Genomic DNA, 18,135 nt, shown 5'->3' with positions numbered 1-18,135 from the left:
ATTTAGCAGTACAATAGAAATGTGAGAATAATCGCAAGCTATTTGGGGAAGATGAAATGTAAATACTTGGGAGTAACACGATGTTTAGAAAAGGGGTACAAAAATTCAAAACATGGGGGGGGGGGAATTTGCCACATGCTTTTTGAAAAATCTCTCACCCCAGACAAAATTATTTCATATATATACCATTTTGGGAGTTCTTAAAGGCACCCCGCTAGCCAATTGGGGGGTGCAGGAGGAGGTGGTAGTTGCCCTGGCGGGACGCATTTTATTGGCTCCCACTAGCTCAACTGTTTTGTTGAATCTGGCCCAAATGATTAATAATGTGGAGAAAAGAAACTGGAATTGCTATTCATACTTCCTTAATACACACAGGAACAAGGAAATGTTGGATAAAGTGAACAGTTACTGGACCTAATGTTAAGAGGAAGCATTTTTCATGCACAATTAGCTTGTACAATTCATTGTCACGAATTTTGCAAGAGCTAAAGATAGAAGAGCCCTAAAAGCTCAGCTATGTCCGTAAGAACAGACCCATGAAAACTGCAGGAATAGTGCAAAATATCTTCTGGTTGACAGAAACTGGAAATACATTTGCTTTGCATAGGGCCCAGCTTTGTAGATTTCACATGTGATGGGCAACAGCAGGTGTGGAATACCTTTGGCTCTCTTTGTGTTGCTGAACTACAATTCCTGTCATCTTTGTAGATTCAGGTAGGTAGGCCGTGTTGGTCTGATGCAGTCAAAATAAATAAAAAAATTTAAAAATTGTCCAGTAGCACCTTAGAGACCAACTAAGTTTGTTCTGGGTATAAGCTTTCGTGTCTACATTAAAGCTTATACACAGAACAAACTTAGTTGGTCTCTAAGGTGCTACTGGACAATTTTTTAACCCTGTCATCTTTGGTTATTGGCTACACTTGCTGGGGCTAATGGGAGCTGTAGTTAAGCAATATCTGGAAGGCCAAAGCTCCTCCACACCTGGACTAAAGGAGAAAACATTGGTTTTCAAAGAGAACCACAATCCAATCCCTGTATAAGCCATACTGAGTATGTGCCACATGTCTAAAGGGCATTCTTAGCCCACTCTATGAAACAAGGGATGAACTAAATCCACCTACTAAAAAGTTGGCAACTTTGTTTCTGTGATACTGGAAGTGAGGTAAAATCGTTTCTGGGGGCAAGAACTGGAATGGCCTCCATTTTGTGTTCCTCAGAAAGCCCTCTTCTGAGACACTTCTTGGATTTGTGGGTGGGGACTGGCTGCCACCATAAAAATTGACTGCCTTCTTTTTCACCATTACAGCTGACAGCAGTTGGATGTCCACAAAGAAACACACACTTCTAGACAATGGCTGGATCGATCCTTCAGTAACTGCCATTATTTGACAGGTGCAGTGTTCAATGTACACAATACTCCTCACCAACAGAAGGTAGTGACTGAAACAGCCTTGCTTAAAATAAGGTTAGTGGGTTGCATGCAATGCTATTTTTAATCCCGTACTACTAGGAAACACATTTTTTAACATAATGGATTTTTTGAAGTACAATAATGTCTTCTAAAAAATCCCAAAGGTGCCCCATTTTGGGGAGGGGGGAAGAGGCAAGGGCATGAATCATGAGATTAACACTGATGTCCTGTGTGTGTCAAATTTATGACTGCTGATGTAAATTTGACTTGGGTCAAATATTTGCACCAGCTCTAGGTTGGAACAGCAATCTTTCTCCCTCCAGTTCACTTCAACCAACATGCTAAGCAGGATTGAAGATGCACAGGGAGGCACACTGCTTTGTAAATCCATGCTGGGAAGTAGCTGTTAGGATTGCACCCTTAGCAAGCTAACTTTAGCACCTATTTTATACATGGACACAACCGTCCTGGGTCTAGGTTACTGTACTTATGCTTCTCTTTTCTAGTTAGGACTGTATTACTGACTAGAACCCAAATCATCTCTCCGGAACAAGGCAACAATAGCAAGAAAAATGCTCAACATAGCGCACCATAGATCACCACCTTAGGGAGAAAGAAGACCAAGCACAGGAGAGTTAGTTTCTTGGCACACTCAGCTCTGTACATTCCTCAGAGCAGCTTGAGGGGCTCTTTCTGCAATCCAATTAAAAGCAGCTCACATCTAGACGGTGAAGAAACACGTACAGCACACACACCTGATAGATATTTATAAGACACAACAGTATTCAATTAGTTCAGGATCAGTTTCATTGGTCCCCTTCCATCTTGCCATATGGCCCACGATCAATAGGTGTCTGAATTAGCAAGCAAGATCACAAAGCAGCCAACGATATGGTTGGGAGTCAGCAAAAAGCAAGCTTGCTCTGTGTATCTCTAGAGACCACAAAAGCACAGCAATATTGAATAGTCTCTGCCTCTCTGCCCATTGAGTTTCTATCATGGAAGTTTGCAGCAATGCTAAAAATAGAGCGTTTCTGTGCGTGGAGCTGTTCCCCTCGATACATATATTTCAGTCTAATAAAAAGTGCCGGCCGTTTCATTGCTCCTTTTCCTCAGAATGAGATACTCCGATAACAGCCATTAAAATCAACCCTTGCAAATGAGCAGGTACAGGGGGTTCTTTTAAATGCAGCCTCCATTCTAGCAGGTGGCCAGAACCACTCTGAACCAAGTGATTACCTGTGAATAGAAGAGGTAATGCTGACAACTGCTCGCTGCAGGCAGTTATTCAAAAAGGAGAAACAGAAGTGAATGGAATGGAAATGCAGCATTTAAAGTGCTTCATAATAAATACCTTCGGAGCCCCGCTGCTGGCCTATTCTCCAAAAGCCTTCCTTTGAGCTTTGGGGTGGGCTTGGTCACAATGAATGCTAATGGGCAATCAGTTAAGCCCATCCTCCTTCACATTCCATGGTGAAAGGTGGCCTTGAAGCTGCTTTTCCAGGTCTGCAAGGCACAAGGGCAAGAAAGCCTGGGAAAAGTTTGTACGAAGCCAGTGGGAGAGTTACGAGCTGCCATGTAGATGCTGCTGCTGCTGTAGAACTTACGTTCCTATGAATCTAGCACTACTTGCCTGCTCAGGTCTGCTTACCTGTACACCTACATAAAAACCTGCTTGATTGGGCCAATGGCCCATCCAGTCCAGCATGCTGTTCTCACAGCAGCCAACTGGATGCCTGTGGGAAGCCTGGAAGCAGCGCCCAAACCTTCTCCACCTCCAGAAGTTTCCCACCACTGTGGCCATTTCCAGCAATGCCTCCCCTGGCCCCAGCTCCCTATGCACCCAAAATCTGTTCAAGAGGGTCCCCCAATTCTCTAGAGATTTTGAGAAGCGGTAGGGTGGAGGATGTGGGAGAGGAATAGCCAAAAACTGCTCCCATTTCTCTATTCAGCTGATGGCTGCTTTACAGCAGAAAAACATCAGCTGGATTCTACCCTCTATTCCTAGGCATACAGCAAAAGCCAGCATTTTCACAATACTTTTGTAATAGCTGGGGCGTCCCAAAATATAAAAGCAGAAAGTCATTGTTCATATACTTATTAAAACTTTTATTATGAAAACAAAATTGTCATTTTACAGTTATGTGAATCACACACAGAACAATACATACAATGAATTCTATTTTGCCAGATTATAGTTTTGTACAAGGCCAACATCTCATTCCAAGGGCCTAGACATTCCTATGCCCTGACGAAGAGAGAAGTCGCTATTTATTGAAGGGACAAACTGCAACTTGCATTCACAACATTCAGCAATGTAGTTGAGCACCGTAACCATTTAGAGCCATGGTGCTTTTTATTCTTCAAGAGGATGGATCGGTCCAGTAGCACTTCGTAATGTGCATGTAGCACATTGGTAAATATACCTTTTAGTAATGTGAATATTTACAGTACAGGTGTGACAAGAAGCCAAAACAATTCTGAATGATGTGATGCAAAAGATGACAGTCTTCAGCGATCAGCTTCTGCACACATTTCAGGCCACAAAACAAGTGTCACATTCTTTGCAGGCAATCTTATCTTTCTGGAATACATATGAAAATCAGTGGCCAACTTTGTGTAAATCATTTAGTTAAGGCATATATACAACAAGTATGAGCCATGAAATCTTTATTTTGAATGGCTGATTCCTTATGGATCTCTAGTATGCAATATTTTATTAGGCACTTCTGCCAGCAACAAAAGGAGGAAATAAGGGGTGGGGGGGAACATGGCTAAGTGTTCCAGTAACCACCATAAAGTAGTTGTGTAAATAAGCCCTTGCTGGTGTGGCCGAGGGGTGGAGGCAGGCGCCGCTGAGCTCCCAGTTCAAAATGTGCTTCCCACAGAGCTTTTAAGACTTGAGGCACCTTGAGACAGTCACTATTTTGGGGTGATAGTCGTCCACATACCAGCAAATTCCAGTTGCACAATTAAAGTTGATTTAGAGATATTGCACATCAAACCCACTTCCCAAAAGATAATTTTCTTCTTTTTTTTAGCAAAAAGGAAAGTGAAAGGAAAAAGTAGCAGAAAGTGTGGGATGCTACATCATCTAGCCTCCTTATAAACAAAAGCGAATGCTCAGTAAAACAGCTAACCAAGTCGAATCTGCCTGTAAATAAATCAGGATGAATGCTCAAAATGCAGGTCTACTGGAAGCACCCTTAAGTGTCACCTAAAAGGATTAAGAGCAAAAGAGGAGGTATGGAATAATAACAAAAATCCTTCTACAAGGTTAAATTTACAGCCATGCCTTCTCTCACCAAATAATCTAGGAGAACAGCATATTTTATTGAATGACGAAAACCAGGATTAGAAAAGAACCCTTTTATTGCAGAATGGTGTGGTGTCTTTTTCTCTATATCCCTAGGACTTTTGAGAAAGAATATCATATCAGCAAGAATTTACAATTTTGGCATGTTAAAGCACAACAAACTTAAGATCATTATTTAGTGAGCAAGTTCTGTTAACATTTTCACATTAATGCACATTTTGCTAGCCACAAAAATAGGCTGTTAAGACTGATCTCACTGATATAACAGTTTGAAGTTCAGTAACACATGGTTTTTATTCTTCGCAGACCTTTTAAAAAGTTGATAAAGAAACTATGGTTCTTGTTACTTTTTACAAATACATTCTTGAATATGAAACATTAACCTGAATTACGGTATACCTTGTGTACTCAAATATCTAATACTAGAATCGTATACTACCACTATTCTCAGGAGGACGTTTTTAACACTATGATGTTTATTACCTTCAGTACTAGATGTCAGCACATTTGCTTCTAGTTATCAAAAAAAAAAAAAAAGCCACCATGAAATTTAAATTTACTCAATAGCAAAAATACAAATTAAGATCTAATTTTTGATACATCAAAGTGATAAAATCACAAGGGGTTGCTTGGCAGTTTGAAAATTTGACAAGAAAAGTATCATTGAGCTGAAATGCAAAAAATGTGCAAAATAAATATAACATACAGAATAATGGTTCACAGTACAAGCAATGGAAAATCTGGAATTTAGCAGTAGTCCTCCGATCAGATATGGCCAACTGCAAATAGTATCCTCATTCACACTGTGTTACCTAACACTTCATTCATGTTCATTGTAAATTCATAATCTGCAACTGAAGTCCTTTTCAGCTATGGCCATACATTGGTGCTGGTTTGGATGATGCAGTTTAGAGAGCTGGAACTGCCTATGAATGATGTGACTACTTGTCCAGGGCACTCGGTGGTATGTGGGAAAGATCCCTACGATGAGTCCTGCCCACATAGCTGCAGTATTCACGCATAGCCCATTGCATGGGGCAGCATTACAGAAAGGTGGTATCCACATTGCTGTGTGTGAAGGGTACCACAGGCTGCCTTTGTGACGATCTCCAGTTTCATCCACTAACTTCAGCAAAACTGACATTGCAGCTGTATTTTAGCTTGTATTTCTCATTACTTATTATTATTTTTTTTATCCTGATACCCCTGCCTCGCCCAAGCCTATTAAAAACAGTAATGAAAAACTGGTTACAAAATTGCTTTGGAAAATGCTGTATACTTTAGTCTAATTCCAAAGGGCAAAATTCTACTGGATATTTCGCTGGCCCATTTAATTCCTGAGCAGTAGGTGCGTCAGGTGGAGCCAAGGGTTCAAAATGCACCTTGGATGAACAGTGAAGGCATTACATTTAACCACCTTATTCTGATTTGGAACATGTCTAACTGGCAGGCTTGTGCTGTTGTAACTCCTAAGGGGTGCGGGGTCCACAAAGCCACTTTTCTCTTACAATTTCAAACAAATCTAATGGGCAGTTAAGTCTAATTAAATGAATGTTATCTCTGTGTTGATTTAAAGGTTCGTCTGCATTAAAAGCTCCTTGTTTTGTTTTGCTGGTGTCTGTGCAAACAAAAATAAAATAAAAATGCAGAAATTTCGCTCTCCTATATCTACAAACCTTTTTTCTCATCTCTTGGGCTGCTTTACTTGAAAACTATTAGGTGTGTTCCAATCAGCATCAATAATGTGATAGCAGTGAAATAACATGAAATTCTGCTCACATATCACTTTGGATCTAAAAATTCAAAGCAGGGAGGAAAATCAGAGAAGAAAATGCAAAATTTATCAGAAATCCTGAAACATTTGCTGTAACTTATGGAGGCGGGGTTGTTCTGGAGAGTCATGGAAAGACCCTCACATTTTCTGCGCACAAATCTTCCTATGCCTAGCAAATATTTAGTGCTATCAGAGGAAAGGGTGTGGTTGGATCCACATGACTCAATCATCTCTTGAAGGGAAGTTAGGTAAGAATGGTCTGGTACTGATGCTGACAAAGCAGACAGAACTGACTTCATGTGCAATGGATGTGCTTATAGATCAAGTGTTGTAAGCTAACTGAGTAACTGCGAACCCTAAGTACTGGATGCTGAGCTCTAGTGCCAAGAACTCCATGCACAGCTCCAGTTCCCAAACTCAATCAAGAGGCTTTTGTGCATGTTGTTAGGTCAAATGGCAAAAGCTTCAAAACCAACAAAATTTGTGTGTGTGCAAGTGAGTATTCCACAAAATGCAAGGTTGATTTTAGTTACTCTAAAATTATGAGTCTCCTTGGGAACCACTCAATGCAAGGGCAGTTCAACCTTAGCTTCTCCTAGCCAAGGATGGCGAGGCTGCAGTGTTGGGAATAAATGTACCAAAGTTACTCAAAGCACTAAAATTGAAGCATGCTTAACATTAAGCAGAACTGCAGCTTCAGCAAGTGTAGTAAGTGTTCGTGGACACATTAAAATGCTGGAATGATTCCTGCATAATGTGGATTTGGAATGTTCTCTCTCTCTTTTTAAAAAATCTCATTTACAAAGGGAAAATTCTATTTTATAATTTGACTGCTAAATTCCAGACTAAATGCAGAGACATTTAGAAATTTAATCATCAGTTTCCTTAGCCTTAACATCTCAAGTGTGAATTCTCGGTGGTATTATACAGTCCAAAGAATAAATCAGAAGAGTAAAAAAGAAGTTATTTTGAAAATGTAGTGTTGACCACAAGTTGACCTCTCGAATCCAGATTTGCACTGTGGTGCTGGTGCTGGCACATGCAAAATATGAGTATTAATACTGGCAGAAATGAGAAGGCTGCTTTTTCATAGCAAATAATTCATTTCGTTTTGCTCAGTGATCAAAGGCATAAACTATGTAGCTCTAAAAATTGTTCGAAGAGATAATTGTAAACCAAATTCCTTGGATTTTATTTTCATTTGGTAATCTTCCCCGTAGGCAGTTTTATTTCTTCATTCTTAATACTGGGAAAAGTGTGATGTTGAAGATCAATGCAGTTCAGTATGTCCTTTGGTCCAATTTCCATGTTAACACCATCTCTTATTTTAAATAATAAAAAATATATATGGTAAAAGTGCAGAATGGCTTAGCAATACAAAAAGATAGGAATACAACTTATTTCCTACATAGTAACTGGAATAACTGGGCTTCAATGAACTGTAGAAAAAAGCAGACATGTGGTTGTATTTCCAGTAAAAAAATGATGAATCTAGCTTTTCAGTTCCTCTTGGAAAGATCTTTACAGTAGGCATTTTCAGCACTTGTGCTTCATGGCAAGCTGGAGGGAAAATGTGCGAGAGAGTGAGAGATGCATTAAGACTTATTTACAATTATGGCTGGACATTTATGAACTAGGCTTAGTTCCTGTGCTGCAGACAAAAAGGAAGCATGTATATATTGGCTGCAAATCCCAATAAAACTTTCTCCTGTTGAGTTTATATTGCTTGCTACATTCACAGACCATATAATCAATACAGAAGGAAGATACTTAGTTGTTTTCACTCACTTCAAGGTGAAGATGCTGAAACCCAACCATGATAAAAAGAAATACCTTAAAATTACTTTATTTAGACTAAATTAACAAATATCACATGCAATGTTAATGAGATTATCTAACTTCTAAAGAAAGCTTTGAAAGGAAATATAAGCATATTAAACACTTCCCCTCATCATTGCAAATACAGAACTAACGGTAGCTTGAGTGATCCCTCCAAAGCAGAATCAAACCACGGTTTACAATCTTAGTTTGGAGGGATAGCTCAAACCACTGTTCAGGGGACCTGATGTCACAACAAAGTGCGGCTTGATTTATACAAAAATGTAAGGAACTAAGACCCATCTACAAGGGAGGTGGAAACACACAAAGACTCTTGATTATGATCCTCTATATAGAGCATATAGTTTGAATAAGCTAGGGGGTGTTCTTAAATATGAACACCTTAAGTTGACAAAAAATAAAAATAAAAATCAGCCAAAACCCTCCCCCAATGTAAAACCCTAACCAGTACCCCAGCCCAAGAATCTGTTCAGCAGCCTCACCTTTTGTAGCTGGAGTCGGTTGGGACTAAATCAGATTAAAATCACCTTAACTTTCAAAGCATCTGGGTAGGCTTGTCTAAAGAAAATGTTTTTAGCAGATGCCAAAAAAGAGGTCAGTGAATTCACCTGCTCGATCTCAGTAGACAGGGAGTTCCAAAGTGTAGGCTCTGCCACACAAAACAATCAAGTGCTTACAAATTAGGTAGAGGTCTTATATGGCACCTGTAATAGTGCCAATTCCACCGACTGAAGCGGTCGAGTGGATGCATGTCAGGTAAGGCTGGTCCCAAGTTGTTAAGGGCTTTATATGCTGATAGTAATACCTTGAACTTGGCCCAGTAGCAAATTGGTAACCAGTGCAGACCTCTTGAGTTATCCTTATGAATACTGAACAAACCTGTGTCATAGGAAGCTAACAGAGCAACAGTCCATCTAGTTTATTGTTGGCAACAATGACTGGCAACAAATCTCTTGGGTTTCAATAAATGATTCCCCCCCCCCCACCAAATACTCAAGACATTTTAAAGTAGGTAACAAGAACACAGCTGCATCTTTCAATATCAGCTCTCATACTGGCACTTATATCTGGTTATTTTGGGATACACACAGAAAAGCCTTTTCATGTGGTGTGCTAGCAAGCATCTCTCCCCACATCTTATCCACTTAATACTGAAATTAACTTGACATGTAGCCACTTCCTGGACACCACCTCAGCCATCTAATGACAACATTTTAATAGTGATATCAGGAGCTGATGAAATGTCACAGCATTTGTGCTACATCTTTTAAGTGAGATCCTTGACTTGATTCTGAAATGTTCCTTAAAAATGAAGGTGCTGAAAGGCACACAGATATTTACTTAAATCTTCTTTCTTTCTTTCTTTCTTTCTTTCTTTCTTTCTTTCTTTCTTTCTTTCTTTTTTTACATTAATAGACGTCATCATTAGGATTTTTGCCAGTGCAGGATTATTTTACATTTCAGGCACGGCACAGATTAGTATTGGGAACAAAGCACATAAACCAGCAACTTGTATAAATAATTGACTTTGCAACAATGACTCTGTGAAGTCACTTCAAAGAGTTTAAAAGTAAACACAAACCAGATTAATTAGTTTGTTTCACTACTTTCAAAGTGGGAGAAAGCAACACAGGAATTCAGTATTGCTCATTAGTATTCAGTTCCGACTGTTGCAGAAAAACATAAATGCAGGATAAATAAATGAGGATTAAAGGAATAAGTTTCAAGATTTTCCTGTAGTTTCTAGGGGTGTGATACGATGCTTGAAATATTCATATATATCTTTTTAAAGAAAAGGAAGAAGAGTCATGTTCCAGGTTGTCTAGAGTTCTTGAATGTTGCATCACATACATGTCCTACAATTCCATATTTATTATGAAACAAAAAAGTGATGGTCAGTCCTTGTAGCATATAATAATAGAGGAGTGTGAGAGAAAGGCTGTGAATACAGGAGATACCAAGTCTTGAGAACATTATGAAGTGTGTTTAAGGGAAAGCAGAAGGCTTAGCAAAGAAGCCAATTATGTGAGGAAAGACAGAGGTTGCTAGTCTAGATCACAGGCAAGGTTAACAGATCAGGCTTGTTTGAAAAGAGATTTGCCCCAAGGACAGGAGGTGCTTGGGCTGAATGGATGCAGTCAGGGATGGTCTATATTTGCTTCCAACTCCATTTACAGAAGCATGTATGTATAGTCCAGATAGTCCTTGTTAGTGGAAGTTGCCAAGTGATAGCCATTCTGATAAAGATTCAAAGACCAAGACAGCCACTTTTGTTTTAATCATATTCTAAGAGAAGGCTTTCAGCCTTCACTGACGTGGTGTCTGGGGGTAATGGGAGCAGTTTGAAATTAACTTAAACATAAAAACATGCAGTGAAGTGAGCACCCATCTTCTATGGGTAAAAAGTATTTGTAGGCACAGTTAGAAATATAAGCTCCTTTTTATGATGAAAGATGTTAGGAATAGCCACAGTAATACCAAGGGCAGCACAAGACTTAAGTGTAAATGTATAATAGGGAAAATGCTACAATGCAATCCAAAGGATGTATTTTGCACTGCTGGTGGCAACATTCCGCTCCTGGTCCTGACTGTATCACAAAGCAAATTGGGAGATGGAAAATGCAAATCCTCGTATCCTTTTTGTCAAGTCTTGCTGCATAGTTTGATGCAACACTTTGCTTGCAATCTGTGGGACTTTCCCCCCCTTGTTAGATATGTGTTACTCTGCTCAGCTTTTCAAACCATGCCATCAGAATATTTAACCAGTACATTCTTTAAAAGGCCAACAAAAGACCATTTTTGTGAAGTGGATGAGGTCAGATGGAGATACTGTGTACTATGTTCTTTATTGCCCTTCATAGGAGCAGATCCTTCTATTCATTCCAGAATTTTTTAGAAGGTCAAACAGGTGATTTCAAAATTAGATGGTTGCTGGCTGATAAAGATAAGTTTGTTATTTATGAGGTTGCTTTGTATATGCTAGCAGTGAGAAGCTTGTCAGATGAAAACTGTTGGCTGTCTTGGCTATTTTTAAATCTAAAATATTTGGGAACTTTGTAAGTGTATGATTTGTTAATTTGCAGCTCTGAAAACTAGTATTTTTTAACTTACACTTGGATTGTTTGTGTTTGTTATTTATAATGAAAAATCTCACTGGCATTGACTTCTCTGGGTCTATTCAGAGTATGACATGGTAACCCCACTTACCCGGGAGTAAGCCATATTGAATTAAATAGTCATGGTTAGGACTGCAGCCTTAGTTGGATACCACCCATAGGGTGGGTGCCACTACTGAGAAGGCCCTACCTCAGATTTAGTTAAAGCACATAGTAGAACATTAGCCTTCACACCATATTCTCGGTTTCCTCAGAATCTTCCAAGAGAGTGTAAAAACTTTTTTGTATTCCAGCAAACATGTGTTTTATTGGGGCATATAATTTTTTATCTGATATTTTTGTATCTGTTGAACCCATCTCTGTTGTATTACATCATTTTATGGAATGTTGTGCTTTATTTGATTTACTTAATTGCTGTAAAACACCCCTGCCCCACCTCAATATGCAGGCACTAGAAGTGTGCACTGCATATTTTTCAAACCAACAAATGCCAGCGCTAACTTAACAGGTCAGAATGTGCCCCTTTGCCAGCATTTATCAACAAGGGTTTGGTACCTTTTGATGAGATTAAACAGTTGACAACAATATGTGAAAACAATCTTGCATATTAATATTAGGGGTTTCCTAGCAACCTGCTTCTCATAGAAGTTATTACCATATTAAGGATTTCTTGTCCTTTTCCTTAAGCTGTATTTTATTAATTTCATACCTTGTGTGCAGTTTCTGCAAACTGCTGAGCACTGTTCTTCATATCCTCTGTCTTTTCCTCTGCTCGACCTAACCTTTCACCACGCTCATTCAAAGCTTGACTTGCTTTCTGTACTGCACTGGTTACACTGTCTGCAGCCGAATGTAATATGCTATTTCCTAAAATAAAAATAATAAATTGTTAGAAACAAAAACGGAAAACTTACGTGAGAACTGCGAATGACATGATCAAATGTATCACAACATTTTCTAATATCAGAACTCTGATATAAAACTAACAAGGTTGGATCATAGGAAGACAGGAATTTATCTTCTATTGGGCCATTGCTCCAATTGGCTCAATATTGCCTGCACTAGGAGACCCACACTTGTTGGGCCCATGGACACATTTGGAAATCATAGGCACCACAGAATACCCAGCTGATGATGCTCAAAATCCTCTCCAAAATGGGCAAAACACCTACACATACACCAACACAAAATAAAAGACACACATGTACACAAATGAAAGCAAGCCACCCCCCCAAAAAAGGTAAATTGTCCCAAACCAAAACACACTCTTTCTCCTTTTCTCCCTGCCCACACGACATGTTAGGAGGGTTTGTCTACTGTCAGGGACTACAGGTCTACAATGACTAGCAATGACTCTCCTGTGCTTCATCCAGCACCATTTTTTAGCTCTACCTGGAAATGCCTTGGATTGAAACAGAGACTTTCTGCATTTCTTCAACCTATGAGACTCATGAGTGGAGTTCTACTCACAGAACAGAGCTTTGCCATCTTTTCCTGGAATAAATAGAGAAATCCTATACATGCCTGGATGAGAAGTCCAACTGAGTTGGATGGGACTTACTCCCAGGTACTTGGTGTAGGATTCTAGCCTAAGTCTCAAAAGAAAAAAATAAAACAAATGCTCATGTTCCCAAATACCTTTTTGATTTTTTAAAAAGCTGAAACAAACCTGATGAAAAATATCACTTTATGAAGCTGAGAACATGTTCTTTTTCTTCTCAGCTTACATTTTCCCCAAACCTGATGCCCTCCAAGTTTGTTTGGACTTCAACTTCCACAGCCTCTGCCCATTATATCCCACGGTGGAGAATAATTGGGGGTTGTGGCCTAAAATGTCTGGAGGTGTGATTGTTGCATGTGTGGTTTTCTGCCGGTGTTTGAGCTGTAGATTAGATACAGTGGTACCTCAGGTTACATATGCTTCAGGTTACAGACTCCGCTAACCCAGAAATATTATCTCGGGTTAAGAACTTTGCTTCAGTATGAGAACAGAAATCGTGCAGCAGCGGCACAGCGGCAGCAGGAGGCCCCATTAGCTAAAGTGGTGCTTCAGGTTAAGAACAGTTTCACGTTAAGAACAGACCTCCAGAATGAATTAAGTTCTTAACCCGAGGTACCACTGTACTTGACTTTCTGCTCTCAGGTCTGATATTCATTTGATGTGAATATTGACTGCTTTGCTTCAGCTGACAACTGGATAACTAAGTCAATTTTCAAAATGTGAGAACTCTATATATACTTTGGTAAACAATTGAATTTCTGATGTTATTTGGAATGCACCAGTAGCATAAAATATAGAATTCATACACAGGGATCAATGGCTTGATGTTCATACATTCCATACCTGTAGTGTTATAAAATATTGGTATTGAAAATATATTATTAAGTGTTTGCATTGCTTGTGGTCTAACAATGCAATGAATTTAGAAATTGTCCACACTTTTCTGAGAAAGGCCATGGTCTTGCAATGGAATTGATCAGCAAATATCTCTCTCTCTCTCTCTCTCTCTCTCTCTCTCTCTCTCTCTCTCTCTGTACTTTTAAAAGAAGAATCAATTGATTTTGTCAGCAGGAAACAATCATTATTATTATTATTTTCCCCCATCCCACTGCTTGTGTATGACTGTCTCAGCAAGTTGGTTCTGGATTACTGTTTCATTTGTAAATCAAACGCGTATGATCAGGAGTTTGGCACTACTATAAAATCAAGTTTGAGAACTGGTGTCTCATTTCAAAATGAGTACAATCTGCTATTAAACCAAAAGTCCACTCATTAGCAAATCTGTTTATTGCCTTGCAACTGATTCACACCCTATCAATTCACTTCCAAAGAGTAGGGAGGAAGTGTCCATTTCTTTGCTCCTACACTGTCCCAGATTGGAATTCTTATGGTTGTATTGTAAATAAAGTGGGCTATCAATCATTAAATTTATGTAGCAGAAATGGTATTTCAAAATGAAGTGTGGAAAGGGATGTTTCTTAGGGACTTTGAATTTTATAAGCATTTTTTGGAGTTGCAAAAAATATGGTCTCGGCAATGATTTCAGCAACCAAGAACTCCAAGTTTTTCAGTGCACAAAGCAGGAACAGAGTTTACCTGTGTAAAGACAGAACCGACCTGTCTCTTTGATTCCTGTGTTTTTAACAGCTGCATAGCAAGCAAAAATTCAAGAGATAGAGCTTTCTACCAAACAGCAAAGTGATGATGGTCTCTCTCCTGATTAAGCGGTTTAATCAATATTTGAAATCTTAGCTTACAGCTCTAGTAAATACCTAATTAACTGTAAGAGGGCTCACATATTCAGCTGGTCTCAAAATTCTGCCCATCTTTTATCAACTGATTGCATAACATGAATGATAGAATAAGCTTCACTTAAGGAAGTATAAGCCAGAGTATAAGCCTGATAGTTTCTGGTTTTATACTTCCTAAACACAGCACACTGGCAACTAAACGTAACAGACCACCACCACCACCTAATTAAAAGGAAAGGAAAGTATTAGGGGCTTAAATTATTTTCAATAGTCTTGCATAGCTCAAATCACAATATTAAGACATTGCAGTTACTCTGCTAATGGCTTAAGGCAGATGAGCAATCACATTTTAGGGGAAATGGTGTCAAATTCATAGGCAGTGTAGCATGTACTGATATGACATAGCTTACTTTGATGTAATGAAGTTTCGATCCAGCACAGATGATCAGGACAGATAGAGACATTTACATATAATTGAATTCAAATTTAGTCCTAAAAACATGGTGTTAGATTAAGAATGTACATTATATTGCTATTTGGTAAAGCAGAAGGGGTGGAAAGAGACCCACAGAGTTGTACAAATCAATCTTCTGTGTTGTGGTTATACTTAATGATGGGCCAAACTGTAACTTCAAACCATAGTTCTTAACTAAGAAGAAGATAAGTAGTTTTTAAAACAAAGATAAGCACTATAGATAAGAAAAAGCTGATCTGCATGAATCTACACAAGCATAATTAAAACTTCCTGTATTTGGCAAAGTCATTTTAATGTTTATGAATCATCAGATGTAACAGTCTATCACAGTAGGTTATTTGCTTTATAATGCAAATTGGATTAATCATTTCCTTGTGTACATATTTTTAAGTTCTTATACATGAATTTTAAAACTCTCACATTCTACTAGTACTAGGATATTATGAAACCTTCTGTTTTGTTTAATAAACAGCAACGCTGACCATGTTCACACATTACAATAAGCTACAGCTTATAAGCCATGGTTTATTTAACTAAAGTTAAAGTTGATCATCTAACATTAAGCCACGGTTTATAAACTTTTCTTAACGTTAACCATAGCTTAGTATTATGTGTGAACTTGGACCTCTCTCCTTAACTATGGTTAAGGATCTGCCACTGCTCCAAAGCTACTAGTGTAGAAGAGGTTAAAATTCAACAGTGAAGGAGAAAGAATCTGTTCTGTGATGTACAAACCATGCTTTGAGTGACTGTGTGTGAGATACCTTGGTTTTAATGATGGTTTATTAACTATAACTTAGCATTAACTATTGCTTAATGTTACATGCAAACGAGAACAATAAGGCACACAATCCATCAAGAGAATAGTTAAGCTCAGAAAGAGATATAAGACTTGGTGAAACAAGTGTACACTCTTCTGAAATGTGTTTTTTAAGGAAAATAAAGTGCTTGCTATATGCTATGGGCTCTTTTGCACATATGGTAAGCCTTAACAGCTTAATATTATAAGGGTGAAAGCGGCAACCCAGTGTACAGTTAGGCTGATTGATTCCCATTGACTTAAGAGGGATTTAAGCAGTATAGCTGTGTACAGGAGAGCAGCCAATGAGACATACATGAATTGAGAGATAAATGCTAACTGAGCTAAGTGGAATGGGGGAATTGTATGGCGTATTACATGAAATGTAAAATTAGCTTGACAAACACAAACCATACACTGCTTTTTAGCTGTTACAATTAACTAAACTTAAATGCTGACTATAAATTTTATTTTCACCCTAGCTATTCATTTATATATCTGGTAACATGCATCTAATAGTCGCTAACAGTCAGATAATGTCATTAACAGACAGAACTGTGAGTACAGACTGAAAGACAGCAAGGAGAAACATGAAAGGGTGTCATTAAATCTTAACTTATTTAATCAATGCGCCAAGTGTGTTTATGGTTTTTAAAGAAAAGTTTTTTGTTATTTACCCGATGCTGATTTTACCACATGCCTGTACCTTGTGTGTGGATCATATAAGACTAAGCTATCCTGAAGTAGTTTGGTTATTCCGAGGCTCCTATACAAAATTCCACAAAATCACATCTGTTAATATGGCAGGTGTAGAATTAGAACTGTTGACCAACTAGTGGTGATAAAACCAGACAGACTTAATCTATGTATACTGAAATGCATTATCTGGCAAGATAGGAAGGGCTAAGGTCTAACTAACAGCCAGGGTATATGCAGAAAAATGCCAGGCCATGTACCCACACTATGCAACTCCCACGCAAAATGGTCACTGTGTGTATTAATTTTGTTAAATAATGGTTTTGTTAAATAAGTAAGCAAATAAATTATGCATTTATAGGGACATATAATATGGCCTAATATGCAGTCCTATTATTTGATTAGTGGTGCTCAAGTAGAGCCATTTAAACACACACTGGCTGTATTCCTAATTCATTCTACCTCTATAATGTGGAATCAACTGACAAGTTTTCCACAGTGCCGCCATTCTCTCATTAATTCTGCACTAGGTATCAAATAGCCCAAGCCAAGTAGTACAAACAATAAAGGCTACAGGGAGGTTTCTCTTTTTCTCCACTGCACACATTTCAGAGACAATTTAAGAGCAGAGGTGCTTCAGTACTGCCTGCACTGAACAGTCATGTAGCACAGCAGCAATTCCCACAAAATTACGCACAACTGAAATCACACTGTAGCTGTCTCACCTTTCTGTCTTTGTTGCAGTGGAACTCAGGAGGGACTATGTCACAGGCAGTAACTCTTGGAAAGAGCTTCTACAATGCTGCGTCATGACATTTAGAGTATTAAACCATTAATTTAATTAACATTGCCCCTCAATAATGCAAAGAGAACATAGGACTTTCATTTATAAGCTTGTTTACCTTTGCAACAAACTTGTAAGGAAGGTAGATCATGGAAGGCAGGTTAATTCCTATTTTTTAGATTGGAGGTAGAAGCTGAATGACAAGTGATAGTGGCCACCTAACAGATCTGTACTTGAGCAGGCATTTAAACTCAGGTCTGAGTCCTACATGAGTCAACCAGACAACAAAGGCTCACTCAGCTGATCAGGTAGTTTAGAGAGGACCTGCAAAAAGTGCACACCTGCCTCTCACAATGAGCCTAAGCCTTGAAGACTGGGCTGGAGAGGATGAGAGCAACACACCCAACACATATGCCCAAGATGGCATTTCACTAGCTATGCCATATTTCTCTCATCAACAGGGACTGAAATAATGAAACAGATTTACAAACCATGTTTTCATAGTAATAATAATCACTAAAAGTTTCTTATGTTTATAAGTGGACATCTCAGTGGTGTCCATTTCCAGAAAGTAATTACTAATATTCTAAGCACCAAAGGTATTGCCTGGGCATTTTCGTGATGTGGTTAACAATTCAAATATTAGAATTCTGACTCCTAGATTATTTATTGT

At 38.6% G+C, this 18,135-nt stretch overlaps 2 protein-coding genes across 2 annotated transcripts in view; one reads left to right on the top strand and one right to left on the bottom strand.

Annotated features, from left to right (window-relative positions):
* The window catches only part of LOC309356321 (uncharacterized protein), a 258,701-nt gene that overhangs the window by 102,180 nt on the left and 138,386 nt on the right, over window positions 1-18,135 (top strand). The window lies entirely within an intron of this gene.
* Window positions 3,497-18,135, bottom strand: part of STXBP6 (syntaxin binding protein 6) — a 99,192-nt gene continuing 84,553 nt past the window's right edge. Inside the window, exons 5-6 of the mRNA XM_081887686.1 lie at window positions 12,166-12,323; window positions 3,497-8,061 (exon numbers count right to left, since the gene is read on the bottom strand). Coding sequence (XP_081743812.1) covers window positions 8,038-8,061; window positions 12,166-12,323 — 182 coding nt within the window. The 3' untranslated portion in view covers window positions 3,497-8,037. The remainder of the gene's footprint in view (window positions 8,062-12,165; window positions 12,324-18,135) is intronic.

This window comes from Podarcis melisellensis (assembly GCF_964234715.1).
Source record: "Podarcis melisellensis genome assembly, chromosome: 1".
Classification (NCBI taxonomy): Eukaryota; Metazoa; Chordata; class Lepidosauria; order Squamata; family Lacertidae; genus Podarcis; species Podarcis melisellensis.
Note: the sequence above shows the minus strand (reverse complement) of the source record. Positions and strands in the feature narration are given on the sequence as shown.